The sequence below is a fragment of the Anopheles gambiae genome, chromosome 2, assembly GCF_943734735.2.
Source record: "Anopheles gambiae chromosome 2, idAnoGambNW_F1_1, whole genome shotgun sequence".
In the NCBI taxonomy this organism is placed as follows: domain Eukaryota; kingdom Metazoa; phylum Arthropoda; class Insecta; order Diptera; family Culicidae; genus Anopheles; species Anopheles gambiae.
In genome coordinates, this window is record NC_064601.1 from 4,290,468 (window position 1) to 4,317,350 (window position 26,883).

A 26,883-nucleotide genomic window follows, 5' to 3' on the forward strand; every position below is an offset into this window, starting at 1 on the left:
TGGACGGGGGTGCACACTTGGTTTTGTTTTTCCATCCTTCATTTAGGTAAAATAAGGCCAACCGAGCGGGGTGGGGGGAGGAGCGTTCTTATTGGGCTTTTGGCCGTGTGTAGGTGTGTTTCTGGCCGTTTGTACAAAGTTGGCGAGAAGATTGTTTCGCGTGAAAAGACTGTGAAACACGAGCGATGAGCGATCCGGCACGATAAGAAGTAAGCGTTTGATACAGTGAATAGAATTTTGACGCGACGATCAGATAAGTTAGATTCTGATTTTGTTCTTCTTTCACTTTAAAAGCTTTTGCAACAACAAAGTGAATGCGACAATTGGATTAGTTCATTGAAGATCATAACGTCTTTGGATATCGTATCTGTAATCTATGAACCTTATTTACGAAACTTATAAAAGTACATAATTTACAGAACAATTTTCGAATACACAAACAACTCCACGACATAAACATTCCTTCATTAAAACAAGCTCTCGTTTCGTTTGCTCTCGCAGGTGTAATTTTAATTATGGAAACGGTCCGTTTTAAAATAAATATTCGACTCGTGCTCTGGTTCCTTTCGCGTCCTACCAACCAGCCCCATCAACATCAACGAGCGCCCTGTGCAATAAACAATTAGGAAACGCTCTAAAACAATTCACCCCATCATACCCCCTCACCACACCCAGTGGGCAAGGGTCCACCATTAAGGACTGGGAAACGGGTGGCGAACTGGTTTAACATTTCCTCCGTACAAAACCCCGCCACGAAGGTTAAGCGAAGAGGTGAACCAAAAAAAGGAGAAAAAAAAGAAAACCGAACCAACAGTACATCACAGTACAAGCCCTCCTTTCATGGCCATCAATTAAGTCGTGTCTTATCAGATGGTAGCCGGTCCCGGGGGCGGGTGCTTGAAAGGAGTTTGTTTGCCAGGCCAATAAAATCTTTCACCAGAATTGGAAGATTCGTTGGCCGTTAGTGTGGCAGTGCTGGCGCGAGCTGGCTCAGTCTCGGAACCGCTGCTTTATGTCCTTCGTGTTGCGAAAGGTTGGCTCGAAGGATGGACAGACCCCCGGGGGAAGGGGGGGGGGGGGAGTGGAAGCGGCCGTATGCTAATTAATGTTGCATAAATTAAGATGCGACCAGCGCGATAAGTAATTACACTTTTGTAGTCGCAACAGCGCACTCTAGTGATCAGCACGCAATCCTTTGCCCAGTGTTGGGAGCAATAGCTGGGGACTGGGGAGGCGCGTGCCCGATACTCGAACTGGCAAACCCGAAAGCAATACCGAACACGTCAATCCGTCGTTTTGCAAGCGTTGAAGCAGAACGGTTATACGTCCGGGAAAACGGAGTCCTTTCCGAGCGATTATGGCATCGCGACCACGGCTTACATGGGTTGCGGTACGCGCTTCATATGCATCAACCCGCTGGATGAATGGGATGTCACAGACGGAGCGAGATAGCGAAGATGTGGTGTAGCGTGTTTGTTTTTTGTTGTTTATGTCGCTTTCCCACTCTTATTATTTATTGCACAACGTGTGTTACAACATTTGGTTTTACGCTTGCCGCCGGTCTCAAAGGGAGTTTTTCACTCGAAGCGCATTCGCCTGTCTTCACCTTTCAGCAGCTCGGTGACGGCGTGTCGGGGAACGGGGAAAAAGATGGAAGAATCGCGGTTGGTCCTTCCACGGCCCAAAAACAGCCAGCAGCCAGGACGGGCTGCTGGTTTTATGGTATTTCTTTTCCGTTTTTACGCTTCATTTTGTGAACCACAGAGAAGCCCGCTGGCACAAAACGCATACACACACACGGTGTCACGTGTGGAAAATGGAGCGCCATCGCAAAAAAGATAGCGAAACCGCGTCCGTACCATTCCCGTTTCCCAATGGTCTCAGTATGTGTGTGTGTGTGTGTGTGTGAAGGGAAAGAAAACCGACAACGACAAGCGAAAGCGAGTAACGACATTCTGCGGATGATGGCAAAAGATGAGCCCACTGGGCGTAGGTGATAAAACGACAAAAAGCCTCCGCCTCCTTCACCTGTCGTCCCCTACCTTCCCACCACCCATCAAACAGATGGCAGATAAGCGTGGGTGGACTGGCAAGCTTCTGTTTTATGTTTTGTCGCGCTGACAGACCATATGTGGAAATGGGCCGAGCACTGAGCGGAGGCTCGATTACACGGAGGGATTTATTTGTGCCGCTGAAGTTATAATGTTGTCGCGGCTAAAGTAGTAAGTTCCCCGACACGACTTATGTTTGCTTCTCTTTCTCTCTCTCTGTGTTTTTATGTTTCCGTTTTGCTGTTACTCATAATCCTCGGGGCCAAAGTTTCGCCGGGACCGGGCTTGGAAAACTCGACACAAATTCCTGGTAGTATCGTGCGTTGTGGGGATGCATTGTGGAGTTGTTAAGCTTGTGATAAGGCACACACACATACACAAATACATGCATCTCTATAAACAGTGTCCAATTAGCTCATTGTCAAGCGTGAGTGCACTGCCGGTGGATCGCTGGCTGAGCTTGTTTTGCAAAGTGCATACAGATTGTGTGAACCGTGTTTTACGAAGGGAACAGAAGCGTTTGTTGTCGCTTAGCTGAGAGTACATACAGTGTAACAAATTATTATTTATGGTTTTTAAGTTGAGAGCTTTTTGAGGAAGTAAATGAAATTGAAACAAAAAAAGCTAATCCATTAACAATGTCTTAGTGAGTTCTTAGTTCGTCTGTGTAAACTTCGATTTCTTATCCATTTTTCCTGTTACATTGTGATCCAGTTTTGCGGAATGTATTTCCATCGGACCGTATTAGCCTCACAAAGTCCTTAAATCGAAAGCAATGGTGATACGCAAATAATGAAAAGAAAATCCCTCGTAGCACCATTTCGGCATCAATCCCATAAATGGGACGCGAACTACAAAAGCAACTTACCCCATTCAGACAACCGAGTATGGTTAACACTTCCCCCTAGAAAGCAACTTAATTACCGAACGTATTCGCTAAGCTGTTCTTTCCGTCCAGCCCACACCAGTTTCTTCCACTCTTTTTGAGGCTATTTCTGGAGCCGCTTTTCCTTTCATTCCAGCGACACGGCACGGGGACTTCCCTTTGGTGCGCCCGGAAAGTCAAAAGCAGCATAAATCACTCCCCATTCATAGCGCACGAAATAAAGTCTAATTTATTTATGGCTTACTTTCTTCATTAAGCTTGAGCTGTAAAAAATCACTCAACCGCACCCGCTCGTTCCTGCCCGCCAGCCGGCGACGTTGAAATCGACCCACCAGAGTGACCACGGCGAGCGCTGTACGTTTTGTGCAGTGACAGAACGTAAGTAAAGTTTTTCTGACCCATCCGCTACCCGGTCCGTACGGTTTGCCTCCCGAACAGACAAAGGGAGACTCCTATCTCGGTGTGGCCACAGCTTAATGCTTCAACTTTGGAGCCTTCGCTCATCTGGCCGAGGTGGCATTATGAATTTTTATCCAAGCGCACGCGTCTTGGAAGAAAGAGCAGTGCGGTAGTGTTTGGCACCGGAGCGCAACATAAATCCTGTAATAATCCTATTGCAGATAAAGCTCCCACCGCACCTTCTCCCACCTTCTGCGTGCTAAAGGGACGAATTAGAAAAGGTGCACCGAGAGGAGTTTTTCGTGTGGTGGGCAAGAACTTTTGTCGCCATCAAGGCCATCTCCGAACCTCCGAAAGGTGAGTTGGTGGCAAAGCGAAGCGGTAGGTTGACGGAGCGCTACGGAGAACGATGGCTCAACTCATAGGAAAGTCATTTGCAATCGAGACAAAACTAACTTCAACCTTGGTTTGCGCTGGAGATGGGAAGGATCGTTTGCGCTTCCGTGCCCGCGCGTTGACGAGAATGTGGCGAGAGCAGCAGCAGCGGACAAAAGTGAAATTGTTCCAAGAGTGCTTTTTCTCGCATTGCAAATCGGGATAAATATTTCAACGTCAAAAAGTTGCTCCCCAGTCAGGGTTTGCTGGAAGATGGCAGGAAGCAGGAGGAGAAGGAGCAAGTATTTTCGTGCCGAAGTTCGTTCCGACTGCTTGCCGTTCTTCTCGTCAGCTTTTAGTTGTGTTAGCATTAGCAACTGTTCCGACTGTGGATGCAAAGTTTGCGTCAGCATTCTTTCACCTCAAGGGCGCACCACACTTACCGGGCTGCCGCAGAAACGATCCTGCCTCGCTCGAGACCGAGGCGAATGTATTGTTTTCTCTTTTAGTGCGGCTTAATTCGACGGAAAACGGGCTTTTCCTGCCAATGCAAACGTACACAGCACAATCGCACGGGCGCGCATTGACAGGCACGGGAGGACCGGGTACGGGGGCGAAATCTTGTCGCAAACACCAGACACGTACCCTTGTCAAACAACTCCATCCGAGTAGCTTCAACAACAACAACACCGCCGTTCCGATTCTCCCTCTCGCACACGGAGGGAAATTGATTTCCCGGGCACTGACAGCACGCAAACGCTGGCATGATTTTCTGTGCGGCTGGTGCGGCTGCGGAAAATCCCTACGAAACGAAAGCAACACACACACACACACACACACATCCTGGAGCAACCCACTCACACGGAGCGCCCCCTATTGTATGCACAACAATGATACCGCCAATGGGTATTCGTGTGTATGTACGTCTTTCGATGCATGCCATGGCCACGGTCCCCGGGAAAAGAGACCTACGTAAACATAATTAAGAGGAGCCGTAGTCCGTAACCGAACAAATCACTTTCCTTTCCCTTTGCGTGGAAACCTCCTCTCCCGAGTGGACGGGCGCTTCTGCAGTGCTGCGGTTTTCTAAGCGCGTCTTGCCTTAGACCTGGTCGTTTCGATCTCGGCGTGGAACAAAATTGCCGTTGACTAGATAAATAGAAACAGGCCGATGCTCTCTTAGGCTTACGCAAACTTTGTGCCACACACCGAATCCGTGTCCGACGTGTGTTGTTGTTCTTGGACGGCAAGTGTGGAAATCTGTGCTCGCTGTGCGGAAAGGCAAGTCTTCTGCTCCTTGAAAAGGTAAAGGTTGAGCTACGCAGGCACCGGGCCGCCCAACGGAAGAAGCTTTTAGCACTCTTATTTCTCCCTCATTGAAGCACTCCACTTGCCGCACCGATGCTGATAGCAGCCGTTTCTGGTGCCCGGATCGCCTAAAAGGAGCGCTGCACAACGGAACCATACGCGAAACGGGATCTTTCGGCGAGGCCTTCGGCTTTGGGCAAACAATGGCAAACGAAACGGTGATTTATTATGCAGTCTGCAATTAACATGTTAAGAGAATTAGGATATATTATTCATCTGCCGGCTATTTTCTTTGTGTCCTTTTCCCGTTGCGCCGGTGCTCGTTGACGCACCAAACTCAGCGCAAGACGTCACAAGCGCACTTGCGATTGGTGTGGCTGCTCGATTCGCCACGGGGATGCTCGCTCGGGCCGGCGTCTTTTCGTCCTGACACGGCTTTTGAGATGATAAATGAGTAATGGCACTTCTCGGGCGCTGGCTTTGGGTGCAAAGTCAATCGATTGGCCCGGCGCCCTGGTTCGATGTGCAACCGGGCGATGCCATTGTGCATTCGGGTGCAGCAAGGCGCGCTCGAAGGCGTTCGGTGCGCCAGAAAGCCATCTCAACAGAGCATGATTGATCATCTTGATCGTCTTTCTTAGCGCCTGGCGCGTTAGTCCAGGGGCAAAGCCGTACGTGTCTGGGTGGATCTGACAGGAAATACATCATCTCATACACCTGTCATTTAAAGTGGAATACATTGCCGATGGCGAGGGAAGAGCGTACTGTGAGATGGAGGAACATTTGATGGTGTAAGAGATGGTCTTACCCGGGAAATATAATTGTTATTGAGTTGAATAATGAACGGCGATAATGGAATTGGTCCCTGGGAGTCTGAAGATTGTCAAAATGTTCTAACAGAGTCACCCGAAAATGAAGGTTAACATATATATAGTTCTAAATATTTGTTTTATATGATAGAATGAAATATACTAAAAAGTATGTGCAAGTATAAAAGCAATGATAAATATAATCACACGTTATAACTATTTTATTTTCAGAAATTATCATAGTCTCTATCTTCTGTTTAAGACATGGAAAAAATCTTCCACAACTTTCAGACTTTTACTTCACAGTAAATAACCTACAACAAGGCTCTAACAGAATAAATCCTCCACCACTATCGCACTATGCTAGCGTCCTCATTTTGTGTGTTTGCGTTCAGGATGGCTGACAGGCAGTGCCGTACCAGCAAATAGTGTAACCCTCGCTCAACATTTCCATCGTCCCGTAAATCACACCACCGTGGCATAATTTTCCCTTCCGACACCCCAACAAGCGCACTAAGCTGGCGGGAAATCGCAGGCGTTTTGTTTACAAACACAAACAATCCCCGGATTGTTGTGTGGTCGGGGGCAGGCTTTGCGGAACTTTTCCACCCGATCCACCCGGAGTGCTGGGGTAAAACCAGGGCTCCAGGGTGCGGTGTGATCGGTGTAATAAACTTTTCCTTCATTCCCGCAGCCTAACCGCGTGGTACGCGTCGATGCACTGTGCGGTGTGAGAATTAATCCCTAATTGTATACAAACATACGGAGGCAGTCGAGTGACCCTGGACCCATGGGCGATGGCCCCGACGCGTACAGCACGGTGTGTGAGCTGCACTCCCGATGCATTAAAAGGGGAAACGCAGGAAGGAGGGGATGATTGTTGCCAGTGGCTGAGCCGTACCGCGTGTTGGAATTTAAATTAGAAGTAACTCCACACTTCAACTACTCCAACTCCGGGCGGGCGGAGAAAAAGTGCCTCCGGGAGCGTGAGTGAGCGCTACACTGGATTGTTGCATGAAAATGCTGCTGCGGTTACCAAATTATCTTCGCATCGTCGAAAGCGAAGCACCAGCGCAACCACCAACAGTTTGCTTTGAAGTCAAACTACTCTATTTGACAGCTCATTAGCGTACGCTAGCGCTCTGTCCGAAAAAGTCATGTGTACATTGAGGTTTCGATGAGCGGAGCCGCGTGCAGAGTTGGTTGTTGAGAATAGAGAAAACAGACATCTCGCACCCTCCACAAAACCCACTCGACAAGGCAGAGAGAGTGAGAGTGAGAGAGAGTTCCGAACGATGTGGTAGATAGAAAAATAAAGCCAATAGCTAAAGTGCACCGAAAACTATGGCGATTGTTTGCCGTTCTGCTGCTGCTGCTGCTACTGATGCTGCTCTTTCGGTTTCCCGCATCACCGCCTGCCGCAAGATCAAACAAAACCGTTCCCGGGGCAGAAGAAAAACTAGCAGCATGTAGAAAAGAACGGCAGAAGACAAGCAGTGTTCCCAAAAAACCGCTCGCCCCACGTACAACCACGTTCGGCGGGCGGAAAGCTCAATTCAAACAGACTTTGTAGCTTGCTGGCGTATGAGTGAGTCCGAGATCACTCCCGTTTGATGTCACAGCGAGGGTTGTGATGTGTGACGACGTGGGACGGATGCAACTGTAACGTTTGTTGCAGTCGGGAAAGTTGCTTTAAATTGTGCCGTGCCCCTCTTTATGGCTGCATGTAAGTAAGGCACGATAGCAATGCTGAAAGCATAATGATACAGAGACAGAGAGAGAGAGTGTGTTGTGTACTGACCGACTCATGTTCATGTTGATGAGTTTCACATGGAGCTGCACTATCAAAACGACGAAAATTACAACATTGTTTTGGATGTGTTGTGTGTGTGTGTGTGTGTGGTAAAACTGTGAACGGGAGACACACTGCCAGATTGTAATTAAAATTAATTTCACAAGCTCTACCGGATGAAAACAAAGCACACCTATTTGCCGTAATGGAAGTGCCGTAACCATGTGGAAAGGAAAGTGCTTGCCAGCAGCCAAGCTACACAAAGCACAGGAAATGAACTCTCACCGGAATGAATAGTCGCTGAAAAGGACTCCAGCTCCAGGTCCCGTCCGATTGGGTGTAATATTGTGCCAAGCAGCCAAGCAGCAGGATGATGTATGGGCATTTGAATGTACACCGTGTAAGAATGCTTCGCCCGTGCTATACGCGTATGAATATTTTACCTCTTTGAGCGTACGGTTGGGTTTGATGAAATTTAAGCAGAAGTAAGAAACTGCATTAAATATTAAAAAACCAGCTCCAACCAGGAATGTCCTTGGCCGGGCCAGGCACAGAGGGTGGCTTGGAAATGCGCGAGTACCCTGCTCGTAGCCAACGTGCTCCCGTGATATATCTACCGGTTTAAGATCAAACAGTTGCACCGTAAATAACTTGCCCAGAATAACCTACCGTACGGGTCGTCGGACACCGAGAAACGGCGGCGCATTGTAGTGCCGTACGGTGTACGCTACCCTCTTGGTGACCACCGTAGTGCGTCGTCATGCTCGAGACTTTGTGCTCGACCCAGAGCTTTCATCGCACCCATTGCTAGCGCACCGTGAAAAAATCGCAGCTCGCGGAATCTGGCTGCTTTTGTGCCGGCGCGTTATCGCGTTGTTGGAAAAGCGCTGGTTGCCAAGGATGGTTGCCCCATGGCAGCCACCCAGCCCATGTAAGCGAAGGTAGAAAGGTAAGGTCCGGAGCGAAACAAACAGGACATCCATGCCATACGGCGACAAGGGAGGAGGAAAACAAGTTGACAGCGAAACGCGAGCTCGGCAAGCCGTCAGGCAGGGAAGGAGGAGCAAAGTGCAAAAGCTTCCTGAAAACAAGCAGCTAAATGTCAGCCCGGTGTGTGTGTGTGTATGTGTGTATGATGTAGCTTGATTTATGTACACGTGCGCGCGTACCAACAACGACGACGAGGTTCGAGCAGCGAGCACTGCTACATCGTCTTTTATCGCATTGCAATACTTTGTGTGACTTGTCGAGGTGAAACTTCACCGGTGCTGCGAACCAACTGCCACAACACCGTGTGATTGTGTAGAGTTTTTCGTGCTCGTGAGGGAGTAAATCACGCAAACCTTCCACCGCTGCTGCTACTCCCTTCAAAGTTTTTTGTGCTGTGTCCTTCTGCACCCAGTCCAGACGTCATAACGAATTAAACAAAGCGTCAAAATGTCGGCTTCGTTTTGTTTCGAGTTTTTTTTTTTGCCTAGGAATGATAATTTAACTTACAAAACAAAACACCGGAACAACTCATGCTACGCTCCGGTTCATATGCACACAGTTCCCTACTCCAAACCACTCCGCTCCGTAGGCTGCGATTTGTAGGGGTTGAATTATTGATAAATGGCTTGTAATTACAATCGGGCCCCTCCGCTCTACGGTGAAACCAACACCCCTTGAAGCTAAATCGACTCGCCTGCCGATCTACCCCCGTTCCCGAAAGAACGACACAGTCCTGGGTGTGAGCATGCATCCACATTTCCTCATAATAACTTCATTGCAAGCGCACGAAATCGAGAGCTACGGTCGGTTTATCTCTTCAGCAATCCCCTTACTACCTCTATCAGAGGCCGGGCGTGCAATAATGTGCGCTTGGCAATGGTTTCACGGGGTCGGGTTTCCCACGCCCACGTTAAACACTTCAAGCCAAGGCCCGTGTGATCCGTGTGTCTCAGGATCCCAGGCTCGAAGGGAGGGGAGTTAGATTCCCCAACACCGGTCTTATGATTGAGCGAGGTACGCCTCTCCGGATCGGGTATAGGGAGGAGTGCTCTCAGTGGTTGCCGATAACGGGCTATTAACAGCGTTATTAGTGAGCGGTCACGGATGAAGCTGTAGCAACACGCCACGACGGGATGCCGTCGGCTAGGGCAGAGGAAATCGCAAGCAGGCACAGCACGGTGCCGGATGTATGATTTGTTATCATTTGTTGTTGGCCGAGGGTAAACCTAGACGGTGTGCGGTTGTGGGATGTTCCGGAGGGATTTACTTTTTATTGAGATTATTGTAGTCAGTCGCTCCGATTTATAAGAAAAAGGAAGTTTGGGCAATCAGAATACGAAGATATCTGAATAGAGGCAGTTCAGAGCTTTTGTCGTTGTAACTTGAATTGTGTTAGAATTACGAACATCAATTCAATGATATGATATGATATCTTTAGTGTTTGTAGCCACACTAGTTGCATAATCATGAAGATGTGAAGATTGCTATCTTGACCATGATATAGGATATACCTTTGCGGACTATTGACTGAGTTTTTGAGCTATATTCTGGAAAAATCAGAATATCGATACGTACATTTGAGTTAACTCCTCCTAGAGTACGAATTGGAAGACCTTGGTCAAAACTATCAGAAGGTTTTTGGTGAAATTGTGAGCTTTCAGGATTTTCAAAAGCATCTTTGTTATATTATGTTAGGCCCTCGTGGGCTGGTCTCGTGGTACAATCATCAATTCGTACGACTTAACAAATGTCCGTCATGGGTTCAAGTCCCAAATGGACCTTTTCCCCATACGTAGGACTAGATTATTTTGCTATGGTAACCAATAAGTCACAGAAAGCCAAGATCTAACTAGAGGTACAGGGATCTTGACCGACAACGGTTGTTGTGCCAAAAGATGAAGTGTTAGGCCCTTATTGAAATGGATGGAAGAGACATATCTATCTGTTCGATAACTTATTCCCAATGTTCCAAAACTACTCTACTGTATTTGATGTATGTTTACGTACTCATCCTACCAAACCTAACCAAAAACTGCCCCAACATTAACAACGAATCTGCAGAGGACGCAATCAAAACGCTGTGCAAGATTAATCGGCCATTAGAGGGAAAAAGTGTACCCCGAATCGTGTCCCAACTAACGCGCCCTCAAAGGTGATCCCACCGAACTCAAGGCCAACCCCCTACCCCACCGTAATACAATTTCGCTCGCAATCATTGCCGAGACAATTTGTCACCTCATAACAAAAGGAATTGGCTTTTCGAGTGACGCACTCCCTACTTACTCGGTCGATCGAGCTCGTTGATTAGATCGTCCGTATCGGAGTAGGAAGCTCCCGCGAAGCGCCCGACGGCTAGCAGCGCGTAAAGCGTCAACGCTACCCAGCTCCGGCAGCTCCGGCCGGCCGTCGTCGTCGTCGTCGTCGTCGTCACGCTTCGCCGTCTGGCACCACTCGACATCGTCCTTGAGGTGATGAGCTGACCTTTCGAGCACCGTGTCGCTCCTTGGCCACTTGGACCACCGTGGCTGGCTGCTGCTACTGCGTCCGCCCCGCTGGCGTGGACGCGCTCACCGCACTGTCGTGAAAATGTCATCGCACTGTTGTCAGATTTTCGCCATTCCTAGTAGCACACGCGAACACATGCACCGGGTCGCACCAACACACCCATCGCGTACAACGACAGCCACCACACACACATCCGCACACGCAACGATACGTTTCACACGCGAACGCGATAGAATGATGTTGCTCGATCGAAATTTTCACCACCACCAACTAGTCCGTTTTTCACACTCGCACACTCACACAAACACACAAACACACACTTGCTCGACAAACGATGCTTTACGGCACAAAATACGCGGCACTGGAAACTCGTGGGAGCACTTGTATTTTCACAACAAGATATCAATTTTCTAGCCCTTCGCTTTACCCCACTGAGGCGCTCTTATCGCACGCTATCTTTGCACGGATCCGGGTGGAAAAAAAGAATTTTCCCCTTCCTTTCCCTCCCTCACTGCTCTTTCCGCTTCCTGCTCACTTCACACGAAAATTCACCTTCACGCAACGGAAACGGGCTGTGGGCAGGATGCGGCAAAGATGATCCTTCCAAATTCGTTGTTTATTTTTCCGGTCCGCGCTGCTGTTGTTGCTGCGTGTGTTGGTGTCGGTGCTGGCAGCGGTGCCACCATCGCATCGTGGCTCGTTTCGGTTTTTCTTATCGCTAATGGATAGCTGTTGAGCTGTCAGCAAAACCCGTTGCTCTCGTGGCGCCACACGCTGCCGTTGCGCTGGAACGAGAAAGCACACACAGACACATGAAAAAAGGATAAGAATTAAAAAAAAGAGGAGCTGCAAAGGAGCTCCCGATAGTGCCCGATAAGGCAGGAAGAAGAACACTCGGAACAGAGGGCAAGTGCAGGGAAAATTCCAAACCCATTTTCGTTACCCGCGCAACATGAAAACCAAACTCCAGGAAAAAGGTGGCCAAGGGGTTGGGCATTTCAAGCGTTGCCTCCCTTACAGCGTGATTGCCCTTTGCGTGGGTGTTGGAAAACCAACTCCCCAACTCTCCCTTCCCACCCCGTAAAGCATGGTTGAAGAAAACCGCCCAATGGTGGCGTTTTCCACTCCACAACGCTTTCACTCGTTAAGTTCTTGTTGCGTCAAAGTGTTGTGCTTTTGCTCTCTCTCTTCGGTGTTCGGGGCTGCTACAACAAATCAGCCTTCCTGCAGAGCCGGTGTTTGGCGTGGCGTGGGCTGTGACCGGGGCAGCGGATGCTCCGAGCCGCGCTAGACAAGGGTGAGTGTTATTCGATTGTCTCAGCGCTTCCGCCGACGTTTCCGCCTACGTTTGGTGCGGAAATTCAAACACTCCCGCGGCTACCCATGCTGGTCACGATTCGCCGTTCTTTGCAAGGGGGTTTGCAGCTGGCTGGAGTGGGCAAACGCGAGCAAAAACGAAACAAAACGAAAGGAAAAGAAAAGACAAGTAAAGAAAAAACAATACCACGAGCACTTGCAAGATGAAGATGGATAGTTTCCGAGGGCTAAAGGACACGCTTGCCGTTCGTCGTTGGTGTGGTGTAGAAGCAAAGGGGAGAATGCGAGCTTGAAGCAACGATAAAAGGTACAACAGAAAGAAGATACTCGTTATATGATAAGGATTAATGGTGTGACGTCTGAGCGAAGGGACACTGGTCGAGCGTGCCAGCGAGTCGGTGATGAATTGGACTTGTAAGTCAGATGTGTTTCGTTCGTTAGTTTGTAGTTGAAACGCCATTTCAAAGGGATGACTCCTTACCTTTAACTTGAAGTATTTATTGTTCTTAAATCTCAGAGCCGATATTTTACCAATCGTCATAAAACCTTGAGATACGCCATTTCTGATTTGTTTGTCCCTTTCTGCGTTGCTATCTGTGGAATTTGGAACTGTGGAACCGATACCTTTTTTTTAGGTCCAACCATTTCTCCGGAACTATCAATACTTGTTGACGTGAAAATCACGACACACCCCCACGAGCCCACAAATCAGTGCCCACCGTGGCCCATGCACCCGTGGAAGACATGGTTGGCAATTTTCCCGAAAACATGTCGCAACAGCATGGCGATCAATCTCTGACAGCGCACCTCACGGACGACCTATTCGTTGAGATTGTTCGCGTGCCACACGTCGTCTCGTTATCGTCAGCACCGCTCCCCACCCACCCTTCGGCTCTGCTTCGGTCACCTGGTCGCCAGCCCACGTTTTTGTCACCGAAGACAGCCCAAGGCCGTTGCCATGAAACGCGCTTCCTGATGGAGAGAGAGAGAGAGAGGGAGGGATGTATGTGTGTTCCAGTTCATAAACGACACCGACACTGGTCGTGCATACGAAACTACACGGACTAGTTCGCTACGGCACACGGCACGGCGTCATTGGCCAGGCGCAAAAGAAAAAAAAACTGTCATGCCGAGGGAGCGAGCCAAAATCACATCACGCGTTGCGAATAAAATGATATATGGAGCATAAAGCCTCCTCGCTGCGTCGGCTGCAGAACGGCTTCGCCGTGCCAAATAAGCTCATTCTTTCGCTGGAAACACGTCGACAGCTGGAACGACGTTTATCGGCACTTGGAACGTTTGCTGCAGATAACGAACTTACATCTGTGCACTGTGTGCCGATGTCGCGACATAGGTCTGTTTGGTCCTGCCAAACGTGAGCTACTTAGGTTATGTGTTGAAGGGAATTTTTGCTTCTTCATCGCTCGGATGTTTTATGGACTGCTTTTGCTGCTGCTGCAAGGCTTTACCCGCTGCAATGCCTCGTCCCAATGGGTGTTTATGAATGTATCCCAGCAAGGACAATCTACGCGAAATGTCTTACACTGCGCTTATCTCTGCTTGTCGTTTTCCCGATCTCACAGTACTCAGTAAATAATCCGAGGGGCGAGTTCTTCAACAACGCTTCGATCGCCCACGAAAGTGACTTGTTTTAGACTTTGAGAAGATTACTCCAAAAATAAAACAACAAAACAGCTCTCTTGCTACACGGTTTACGTCACCACTCGCAATCGAGCAACATTCCACGCGTTTCCGTGGCGTCATCCGCGTACGCCATTTCCATCAAATGCCCCATAATTAGGTTTGTCACCACGACGCGGCCTGATATTGCGTACGACGAAGAGTCTTCCCATTTTGTTACTTCACGGCCGAAACGTTCCAGCCACTTCCTGGGACCACCTGGACGCCAGGAACCGTGTGGCCAACGTTGGGCCGTCGTTGGGCCGCATTTGAGCCACATCGTGAAATAGATTATTCATGAGCATCCGCTTCAAAAGCGCCTCGGGACACTCGATCAGGTCATGTCCCCGGTGCCGGAGTGGGAAAGTGTGATCCGAAACCGAATTTCCTTTTTCCACACACACACACACACACACACACACACTTACACACAGACACCGAAACACGATCACGATAGGGCGGCCGATGGGATGATGATTCGGTAAAATTCCCTTGCCCCTTTTCCCCCCTTTCCCGGGGAGGGGTTTTGGCGGGTGTTTCAACTTGCAAAACACTTTCTTCGCCAAGCTCCCCGAAGACAAAGGAAAAACCGGACCCGACGGCGCATAATTTTTAAAAAGCATTTCAACCAACCAAAAAAGAAACCCTCTCCGACCCATGGCCGTGTTCGGTGGAGCAAATTTAGATGCGGTTTTTATCGCCGCGGCGCGGCTTCGGGGACTTTGGCGTGCGATGATAATATTGTGTTACACGGTGGGTTTACAATATTTGTGCGCCTACCCTCTGGAGGAACATCGGTATGACAAATTGGCAGGAATTTTGGTAATGTTTCAAAGGACCTTTTTTCTCCCCGTTCACTTTCTCCACGGTCGGTGCGGAGTTGCTTTCGAAGAAAAGCCACCGAACAGACGGCTAAGAAGGGGGAAAACAATAGCGCATACACGCTCTGCTCGTGCTGAGATACATTATTGTGACAACCGGAATGGAAACTTTCCTTTTTCTTCATGGCGGGAGTGCTACAAGTTGCGCGGGTGAAAATCTAATCAAATTCACGAAAGTAATTGAAATACAAAAAGTAGACAACTTTACCATAAAACCCATAAAGCCTAATTACGGTGCACGCGCTGTCTGGCTCGAAGGTGAAACAGCTAGCATCATTTCGCTTTCAAACGAACGGATGATGAGCCGTGAGGCGCACGCTGGACGGCTCGCTTCACCATCGCAAACCACCATCATCCCGTGGGAGGTTTTGCGGTGCGAAAAGTTGCGGTCGCTAATCGTTCGTAAAGAGGGCGTCATTGCGTCGTTTTTCTTGCCACCGCCGCTCCGGGTTGAGCTGATGGGGGAAAAGGAATATGGCGAATTTTCACCGCGACATCGAAAGCAAATCCCATTGGGGGGGGCGGTGATGTTTCGCTTTTTGGTGCCGCCGAGACGTCATAATTCGTTCCTCGAAAGCGGTCTGTGTGTGTGTGTGTGGTTGTGGGTGTATCAGGGTGAGCGTTGGCGAGCACTTTAGCATTAGACGGTGGTAGCAGCGATGAAAAACGACAAGTGACACGTACCCGAAAATGAAAATGGTTAACCGAATTAGCGTCTGAAGCGATCAACGGTTTCAAGTGGCTTTTCAAGCAAGCAGGTGGGGTAGCGTTGTAGCTGATTGCTCTCAATTTGCTTGCACTTTATTGTTTTTGATTCGTGAGTGTAACGTTTGTTTGATGTAATTTATGCAGCTGGCAAGCTTTTAGCCAAGATGAATTATTTATGCAAAATGTAAACCATTTGCGATTAAAACGTGCATGAAGAATGCATAATAAGAATTTCCGAGAAGGCTTCAATGAGATTATGCTTAAGCTAAAAATAAGCATAGTCAAATAAAATGTAAAATGTACATTGCTGAAACTAGCACGGGTTGTTTAAAGATACGCAAGTTACACAAAAGAGTGAAAAGAACAATTAAAATCTCAGACAATGCATAAAAATTGCAATAAGTTTACGAAATCGATTCAAAACAATATGCTTATTGGATTGTTTTATAGAAAAAAAGTTCATATCGTCTATTTAAAAAATAATTATCGACCAATGCATTCGAACAATTGACGAGGAATGCAAAATGCATGAATCGTACAACATTATTCACATTATTCAGCTTAAATAGCATATTATGGGGTCGACTCACCCACCACACGCTCGCATTAATGCATATTTGCATTGCAAATTTTTAGAGTGCTTCTATCAGACATGTACTTTATCTCTATGATGTTGTGCATTTTTGAAGCTCGGCGTGGAAAATGTGGTTGCAGGTTGGTCAGAATTATGACTCCGATCGCAACATTTCATACATACTTCATGCGGATACCATGCGAACTACAGCATGCACCGCACAATGTATCCTTTTTTTATCAAAAGTTTAATCGGAAACAAAAACCCAATCAAAGTATCTTTCGATGTGATCGGTATCAACACGTTTTGCACATTTTCTCACCACTCACCAGCAATCAAACTCGCATTACTGTTAATTTGCGAAACGGGCTAATCATTTGCTGTCCGACCGTGTTCCCGCCACCATCGAAACGACTATTTCAACACACACACACACCCTCAACAAGCAGCATAACGATGGCGGTGGTGGGCCAAAAGTAGCAATAAAACTATCATTTGTCCCAGATTCGCCTAGTTCGGAAAAGTGGCAGCTGACATTATCGATATATGCCTTGGCAACGAGCGCGCGAAAAGGCCTGGCTCGCAGTTGGGCACGTTTAGGGGAGCGGGGAGCCTAAAAAAAGGAAGGAAAATCAACGCCCGAACACTTCGCTCACAGGGACGTGTAAAGCTTTTAGCCACTGCCACTACGGGCTTGACAGACTTTTCGGGTTGGCTGTGACAGCGCGGCGGCCAGTGAACAGTAATGGCCGTCCCGCTTCGGCACAGCTTCGGCACAGAACGGTGGCTACTTTTGGCATAGTTCATACATTGATGGCCATTGTTATGACTGCAATTAAACGATTATGGAACACGCTTGCATCGTGTCCCGTGTGGGTGGGTGGAAGGGAGGAGGAAGACGATGTTTCGTCCCCCAATCTGTCAGTGACAGTTGAGCTCTAGTCCGGTGCCAGAGTATGTGCGACAGTGGGAACTGACAAACTGGAGGAAGCGAATCCTGGTAAATGTGTGCATGTGTGTCGTGTGATGACGTCTATGCTTCATCAAGGATAATGGTCGCTCGTTTTGCGCCAGCAACGGAGAAGGGCGCTGCCAGGAGAGGCTGCCAGTTTGCTCGAATGATCACCATCAGCGTCGATTTGATGTCTGTTGCCGAACTCCCCAGCCGCAACACATCGGACTCATCGTTACATTCCGCTGGGAAAAAGGGACGCCACGGTGGACGTGCTATCTTCCGGCCGAGTCGTCCAGTGGCGCGAACAGACAGAGAAGGAAAGTTCGAATAAACTCTGCTTAACAGAATTAAACTCATATTGTACGTTATTACAGTTATGCTTCTTTATTACATTTTCATGGCCATGGCAACGCATCGAGATGGGAAGGACTGGTTGGACGAGAGAGAGAGAGCGAGAGCTAAAGAAGGAAGCCAGTGGAATGTAGCCCCGGGAATGGGTAGTCAATTGGAGATTATACGGCTGCTCCGTCCTACAAGACGTGGATTTAGGATGCCACGAAGTGTGTTTGTCTGTTTAGAAATTTGCTAGCGTTTCTTATCCTTTCCACAGTGAAGGATGAAACAAATGTCGTAACGAATTGTTTGCAATATACTTAGTGATGGTGGAATCTGTCACATGTACTTGTACAAAGTGTATTGTGAATTTATTATGTTTTCAAGATTCTTAAATAAATCTTTTTTTATGAGCAACACGTGTGAGAAACTTTTGAGCAGCACTGTAACAACACACACACACACACACACACACACACACACACACACACACACACACACACACATTTCCCGATAAAAATACACCACATGTTAGGAGATTTCTTGCGCACCGTGTGCTGACCGAACCGTGGGCGTTTTTGCACGTCCTGCCAGCTGCGATGCTCTTTGCTCGGTCCGAAGGAAAAACCAAGAAGGAAATCATTATCGAAGGATGTGAGCGGAATAGTAATGCGCGTGTTGCTGTCTGCTTGCAGCGAAACGGCAGGTCGATCGCCAGAAAACAGGAAGTAGTTTGCGGTCAACTTCTTGCACTTGTAGCCATTTTCCTGCACATCACAGCAGTGTTAGATAATATTTTGCCCAACCACGATTGCCCCACACTGTCTTGCGATGTGTGTGTGGTTTTGTGTTATTTATTATCCCAAGAGCGTGGTGGTGACTTCAGCAGATAAGTGGTCAGTTAAGCAGCGCGAGGAATACACAGTTGGCACGCGTATGAATTTAATTTCGCTCCATTTTCAAACGTACTGCAAAACTGTGTACGTGCTCAGTTGTGTGCTTTACAATTGTTTAGAGCTTGTGGGGGGAAAACCCCCAAGCGCAATATCTAAACGATGAGTGCTTCCCACTTCCATACGTACAAGTGATTTATGGCTATTGTTGAGGGATTTATTAACTCAACGAAAACGTAAAAAACAGAACGTTTTCTTCTAAGAATTAGCTCGTAAAATTGTTTGCAAAATTTAAATAAAAAGGTAAAATTGTGGAAAATTGCAACGGTCCGTCGGTTATGTAGCCTTCGTGAATGAATATTTTCTTCCAAAGCCCACACCACAAGCTTTGAGATCAAGTTCACTTTCCATTAACATTACTTGGAAAACATCCTGCAACCCAGCGCCCTGTGGGTCCACCCCATCCAGGCTGCGGGCGGGAAAAATAATTCACGCTCCAATTATTTTTCTACCCTACCAGTGCGGTGGAGCAAATGGGAGAGAGAGATTGCCCGCCAGCAGCAGCAGCAGCAGCAGCAGCAACGATATCAACATCAGCTAGGAAGAACAAAGGTACCGCTAGTGAAAAACAAAACCATCCAAGAAGTGTTGAAAAGGGTCAATTTTACTACGAGGATGAAAATGGTCGGTTGCTTGCTTGCTTTTCCAGCATCCCCTTTTCCTACTGTTCCTAGAGCTCGAGCCTGATTGTATGTGTGTGCACGTTCTTCCGATAGCTTTATTTTGTTGGAAAAGGATTTCGGGAAAACGTGGAAAGCCCATTTGCCAATCAACCGTGGATCGTACAGCCTCGAGCGCTTTTTTAAAGGCGCTCTGGTATTGCAATTTTGTATACAAAAAAAAAAACACATCGAAAACAAGGAAATCACGCACCGCATGTGCTTTTGATATTTTGTTAAAAAGGTTGCTGTATTAACATGTTCACTCTGTTCACGCTGCCACTGTTGTTCAACATCAAAGCGGCTGGTAACTTCGGCACTGTACACAGGCTTCACCGGCAGCTTGTTTTGGCGTGAGTGAAGCAGTATCTTTTAAAGTTTTCCACGAACATAATGCAAATGTCCATATAAAGCCTGCGCGGAGCGGAAAAAGCTGGCTGTACACTTTCATCTCGATCAACTAATTGACAGGACCGCAGTGAATTTCTAGGGCTTTTTTTCCTTCTTTCTTTCACAAAACTCCGAATGCAAGCTTGCAGTGCGGTGTGATGCAAAATGCCAACCGAGAAGCCCACAGCAGTGCAGCGCGGGAGCATAAATAAAAAAAAAAAAAACATAATCAATTGCCGACACTGCAAATGGTTGCGCTCATCACTGCAGCAGTCGCCGGGTGACAGCGAGATGAAAGGAGCAAAGGCCCTTTCCTCGACACTAAAGCTTTTAATGAAAAGGATACCGAAACCAGCGAAGCGGCACTGTTTCAATAGTTGGTACAGCTTGTGCTGGCACAAAACCGCAGGACCGGTAGTCGGCAGTCGGGCAATAGGGACATATCAAGGACAGTTTCGGTTCGTTTATTCGCACACGCTTGCCTGCTCTCGCTCTCTCTCTCTCGCTATCTAGGACACAGGCACACAAACAACATCCGTACAAAGTCATGTCAGCGGCAAAGCACTGCCACTGCACACGGCCCGAGTGCTATTGCAATGCCGTGAGTCGGAATAATTGATTAGTTAATTAAGTGCTCGGATAATTATGTGTCTCACAGCAGGGCCCGGTAGCCCGGGGATACACACTGCACTGCGCACCGCCACCGGAAGCAATGGCACAACTGCGGAGATGGCTTTAAGCTATTTAATGTACAACATAATCCCGCGAGGAAATGTCCATTTCGCTGGCAGGGAGCGTTATGGTGGTGGGTGTGTTCTTTAAACCTTGATACCTTAAGTGGATCAGTAAACAATGTGTTTGTGGAGTAGGGATCATGAAAGTCATGTTGCATCGGAGCCCATATCCAAACAATGTGGAGCACTCGGAGTTTGTTTTCGGTCCATTGTTGTTGCTGCCAATTAAAATTCCAAAATTTCAAATCAACAATTACTTGCACTCCCCTTCAACAGCACTGCCAGTCCTTCTGCTCTCCGGAGTGCACTTGTCCGCTTCCCCCGGAGAACGTGCTCTATTATGTGGCCATGCAAATCAAACACTCAATTCCTGCCTGCAATCCTGCCAAAGCCCCACTCTAATGCCATCCGTAATCCCGGTGCATTAGCATCAGGCGTCAGAGCACCACCAAACACCAAAGAGCGCACCATACTGTGCGACGGTGCGGCTCGAACGTGCTCACCAACCGTACACGAACACGCGACAGCAACTGCTTCGTCCTCCCCGGCCAGCCGGAGATGGTTGGTCCCGTCGAGCGAAATTACTATTTGTCAAGAATTCCGGCACATGGGTCCCACCATCCGGGTGGGCACGAAATCGTCCTCTATTGCTGCAGCGTACGCCGTCCGTACGGAATCACGTCCGAGCGTATGGGCCAAAGCGGGCGCCAACACGCGACAACTCGCTCTTGCTCGATAGTTGGTACCAAAGTCACACACACACACACATAGAGGCAGACATTGGGCAACAATAGCGGATAATCCACATGTGTGGCCACGGTCCACGGGTCCCCTCGATCCCAGCCGGCCAATTATAAATAGTTTAATCACTCCCGTGGGACCCCGCTCGGGCCGCTTAATCGAACTGGGACACGAAATCTCGGAACTCCGTGCCTGTTTATGAGATCGCTTCGACTCCGGTTTCTTGGATGTGTGTTCCCTCTGCCGCTCTTTACCTTTCTAGGTGGCGATTGTTCATTCCCTGTCCCTCGGAGGGGATTCACCGTTTACCTGAATTGGGTGGAATACGTCCAGCGATTTGAGGCTGACAATTAAAATTAATTTAACATTTTAACCCCTAATTGCTAGCGACGAGGGCACAAGTAGCGTTTTCTATGTGCGGCCACCCACAGCCCACACACAGAGAACTAGAAACAGATGTCTTTTTCCCACTCCTCCCCTCCAAAGAAAGAGAACAAAAGAGCAGCACGAAGAAGGAAAGTTTTACATCAGAAGCTAGCTCACATTGTGACACACGTTGTGCCATTGGAGGTCGTGAATTTTGCTGCACGATGGAAAACATATTTCATACCGCTAGTGGCTGCATGGGCGCCCGAGTGGGCGTCGTCTCGTGGGAAAGTTTGGACCCATAAATCTTTTCCTTTCCCTTCGTTTTTTCTTCTTCTTTTCTTTTTCTCCTTTTTCCAAAACGGATCGATTCCACATTTCGTTCAAAGTAGTCCATTTCCCGAGGCAGTTTCTGCTGGCTTATGCCTCAGTCGTCAGAACATGTGACCGATAGGCCACACAAAGTTGCAAAAAAGAAGACCATACACACACAAACACGTAGATGACCAGGAGGGTAGAAGAGATGGGAGAAAAATTATGTGTATGTGTGCTAACAAAACAAAAAAACCGGGTTATGAACGCTTTCCCCACAAAAGGATTCGGCCAATCGATTATTTGGCTATGTAAAAGAGTTATTTAGATTCCGGTTTTGCACTCATGTTTGTGTTACACTCTCGCCTCGCCTGTTTCCACTAAATAAATAACGATCGAATGGTTGTTGCAAAACATGGCTACATATACACGTAAACAGGCAAACACAAACACGAGAGTAGGGTTTGTTTAATTCACTTCTGCCTTAATCAAAAACGATCAAAGCGAAACACGAAACACACACACGCACCGTCCCTCTCCCCACCCGAGGGGTCCATGTTGGCGAAGGAATGTTGCTGTTTCGATGTGAAATTAAAATTTCGCAAAACATACCACATCGAACACCACACACAGACACAGATACACACATGTCAGAAAAGAACCCCCAGGGAAGGGTGGAATGAAAGGATCACTTACACGCACACGCACCACAAAAACATAGAGAGATATGCATAGAACCGCATCATCACGCTTCGAAGCAACCATCGCACCATGTGTGTGTGTGTTGCGGGAGGAAAGAGGCTCCGGGGGAGGCATAAGTTTCGAGCCCGCAAGCTCTTACGGCCGAGGTTTGATCGCTGCCGGGCTTGCGGAAAAATTGGCCCATCAAGCTTTAAACTTTTTGGCCCTCCATTTTGCGCCCCGGGGTAGCGTTCACTTTCGCACGCCGGCACGCCCGGGAAGGCTTAGTTTTCTTACGCCCGAGTTGATAATGAAACGGGGTTGGATTAAGCGTCTCCAGCACGTTCCCTTTTTCCATCCAGCTTTGCCTCCCCCTCCCAAAAGTCCTGAGCGCTCAGCCTTTGGCTGGGACGAAAACTTTACACGCCCGGCTAGGTTTTGCGGTGGGTCTTAATAATTCATCGAATCTTCAAACGGCGTTTCGGTTCGGTTTGGGAGTGCGGTTAACCCCCGGCTCATCCGGAACAGGCACCAGGGGTGCCGGGAGCTGGCCGAAGTAGACGGCCGGGTGGTACCCGCTCGTTAACAATGCTAATTTATGCTAGCGTACGGTGTTTTCGGTGAGGAGGTTTCGATTTCGAGTCCGGGTGTCCTTCCTTTGTGACGTCGCTTAAAACCAGCCCAATCGCAATGCCGGTGTGACAAAGTTGTCTGCTTGCGACCGCGAACCAGAGTTCCCCATCATTACGTCTCTGTGCCTAATGCGCTGCTGCTGTAAGTTGTGGTTTTCAAAAGCGGTCGGTGCAACTTCCAGCTCCGTCTCGTGCGGGCTTTTGGAGGTCGTTTACACTCAATCAAACAATCGATGTCCGTGTGATTTGACATTGTTTAACTTCAATTACGGGTTGTGCTTTTCCGACATCGGTGTGGTCCCCAACCCCACCACCGATCGATAGCCACTGCATTGCACACAAACACACACACAGCAGCAGCAGCGATTTCTACTCCAATGCGTCGACTCCTCATTATGCTGAGTGTTGGTCGCTGCTTCATTCCATTCCAGGCTCTCGTTTTTGTTTTGTTTTACCAACTCGGCGGAACCTCGGACCTATGCCCACTAGCAAGTCATTGCATTAATTAATCGCTTAAATCATGCTCACGAACAGACACACAGACACACCGACACAAAGGAAGAGTGACAAAGTAGAACAGTCAATACGAGTTTATCGGTCGACGCTCATTATCTCGACCCGCTGCGTACTGCCATCCTTCCGATTATCATTAACAGACACCCTCGTGTCGACCCTCGTCACAACCCGATGGGGGTTTGGGGAGCCCGTACAGCACACACGCACGTCGTTCCCTTTGTACTAACCTACCCCAAAGTATCTCGTTTCCGGCTTCCGTTAAAGGCGACGCTTTTCCGGTATTTTCCGCAGCTCACAATCAAGGGCGCGCGTACGTCAATACGATTAGATGCGGCTCGCACACGGCAATACTGTTGATTCGCTGCAGCTTAGAATACCGCACAAGCACACAGACACATAAACACACACACTGGCGCGCACACACATCCGCACAAGCTCAATCGCAGTACCGCCTGCCTTGATAATCACGCTTCACTTTAACGGTGGCACATCGGAAAGCTTTTATCCTTATTATGCATCCTGTTTCACCCGCCCGTGTCACACACACGTACACATACACACACACACACTCACTTTCCACTTCCACTCGTCTTGCAGCTCTTCTCGCTCCTCGTATTGGCACACTGGTTCCGGTGTGCTTCCGGTTGTTAGGAATTCTCTCGCTACGCTTTCCCGTTTTACACCAACACACGGATGGTCACAGCACGACTCCTAGCAGGACGCATGCGAATACAAAGATATTTTTCTCACCTCACCCGCACTGTGAGACCCTGTTGGGGGTTGGTGTTGGTTGGCTGGTTGCAGAGGCTGGGAGACTTTTCCCACTCTTTTCGCTACACGTTGCGACGCTAGATGGCTAGACTATTTGGCTGCAGGCTTTGCCAGCCCGTTGAACCGTCGAGCTTTAAGCCCCGTTGCGCTGATTACATAAACACTTCCGCCACGGTTGGCGAACACGACTGGGCGACTGGGGTTGCATCGGACGCGGACCCCCTTTTCGAAACACGTGACAAAGTGGGTCCTGTTATGCTTCTTTTCTGAAATTTCCACTTGGGAGGTAATTCAAAGCTGTTGGACGATTGGTGTTCACCGGGTGGATTGAATTTTCACCAATCGTTTTCCGGTTTCCGGACACTTCCAGTCAGTCACTGTGCTTTCGACCTCATTCACTTTACACACACACACACACACTTCCCGGGGGGTTTATGCTTCCGCCTCTTTCGGAACGTAGGTGGTTAAATGTACTTCGCTAAGTGCTGTGTTCCAAAACTTGAAGCCGGCGGTTCTGTCATTCATTTATCCTTGTTTCTCTCAATGCTCACTCGCTACCATTACCACGGTACGGCTGACGGGGTACACGGCACGGACCACGGACCACGGCACTACGAAACACGCACACGCACGGCCCGGAGACGGCACACGAGCATCACGATGATGTGATGATGTGATCACGAGCGTTACTGACGGAGCTTGGCGGCCTGCAGCAGCACCAAAGACACGGTTTTTTCGGGCGCCCTCTTGTGCTGAGATTCTCCGAGCGCGAGATGGCAGCTTCCCCGTCGGGCCGGGTCGAAAGGGCCGAACGTGCGTTCGCGTTTGTTTCGGTACACGCGGGAGTTGTTCGGGCCTGCTGGGCCGTTCATCGTTCGGGGCATTCCTTGGCGCGCGCGAGTTCTAGCATTGGCGGCTGTTTGTCGTGTCTGGCTGGTCCGTTTTACTCACGGTAACTCTGAGTGCCGTTGTTTTGGTGGGGAACGGGCTGCAGATGCGTGATGTCGACGTAAATGCTATGCTCTCCAGCTGAACTATGGGATGGTGTGGACATAGGGCTGCAGTGGAATTGGTTGGTAAGTATCCATTTGATAAATAGGATTAAATATTATTACAATTATATTAAGACAGAGCTTAGTTCCTAATTGCGTGCACGTTTTTAGCTTTGTTTTTTAAAGGAATCATCAACTGAACTACAAACACTGTACAAATGCAGATGCCTCAGTTGCTGTAACGTAAGGAGAACGTAAGTACGCAGCCAGTTGCCTAATATGCAAACGATTCTTTGGCGATTTGAGTTATGTTTCAAACGAAGTTTAAAAGCTTATTTTTTACGATTGTGCCTGATAGATTTGGTAGTTAACTCATAGATTGATGAAAGTAAAGAAACAAACACGGTAAGAGTGTACGGTCCATAGTGAATAACTGTAAATATATTTACTAAGAGACATTTTAAAACAAAAACTGCAAAACATAAGTTTGTTATCAATGTTATGCTTAGCATTTAGCAAATTGAAAACATTGGTACATATAAACTTGAGTGGGTTTATCGACCGAATTCTACCAAGCGGAACAGATCCAATTCAAGGTTGGCTCATATTTCTTCATTGATACAATTATTTTTATAAGCTATGGACGTTACAAGGTTTCTCTTGCATTCTTGCATCTTATATCTCCTTTCCGATGACCTTTAATGACGAGAGTGGTGAAAGTCTCCATTTTGTCATACCATTCAAGTTGATAAAGCAAATAATATGTGTCAAATTCCATCCTATTGTTTCTTATGCACTTTTCACGTTTGTTTGTTGTTTTTCTCAACGCCATCGTAAAAGCATACGATAAACTCACTAGATCGATCACCGAGACAACACCAAGCCTTCACTATTCACCTTCTATTCGATTATTGTTTCACCGACAACAACTGTCCTATTACTGTCCTTTCACCGACCTCCATTGTCTGCACATCTTGTCGAACATGAAGATCCCTGAGCTCGAATGCATCCCCAAAAGTGACCTGTAGTCCTCTAACCTTTTGCACACAGCTGCGCGCTGCAGCCCCGTCAACGCGATCGATCACGCCGCACGGCGCTTAACGCATTTCCTGTCTACATTCTTCGCGCCTTCGATGGGAAAACAGGGTGTGAAAATGATGACTGGCACCTTGTTGTGCACGATGTCACGGTCCCGGATGTGGGGCCTCTCCCCTGAATCCTGCGGGCACCGTTTAAGAGCAGCCCCACAAGGTACGCACGCGAAGGCGAAAGATCGATCAGCTCGATCAGTGATCGAACGTTGGCGATAACAAGCCTGACACAGAAAACGACGATCGACGCTGATCAGCGAACCGGTTGATTGATTGCAGAAATCCGGGGCGCTGGGCGATGGCAGCGTGAACGGAACGTAATCGAACGTAATGCCCACACCCCTCCCCCCCTCCCCTTCCCAGCGATGGGTTGCATCTATAAAAGTCAGTTCTGCTTCACTCATCAATAAACTGTGCACCGGAGACGCTTCGGTTCTCGGCCGTTGGCGCATTCTTCGCCTTCGGATGGCCACGTGTGGTCG

The 26,883-nt window shown here is 48.3% G+C and overlaps 1 protein-coding gene across 2 annotated transcripts in view; it reads right to left on the reverse strand.

Moving 5' to 3' along the window:
• LOC1281766 (hemicentin-1) overlaps positions 1-25,037 on the reverse strand; it is a 51,043-nt gene extending 26,006 nt beyond the window's left edge. The window contains exons 1-2 of one of the 2 annotated variants that reach the window (XM_061644257.1): positions 23,779-25,037; positions 10,894-11,900 (exon numbers count right to left, since the gene is read on the reverse strand). In XM_061644257.1, coding sequence (XP_061500241.1) covers positions 10,894-11,203 — 310 coding nt within the window. In that variant the 5' untranslated portion in view covers positions 11,204-11,900; positions 23,779-25,037. Of the gene's footprint in view, positions 1-10,893; positions 11,901-23,774 lie in introns of both variants that reach the window. The other variant, XM_061644258.1, reaches the window with a different exon arrangement.
• Between the last annotated feature and the right edge of the window lie 1,846 nt (positions 25,038-26,883).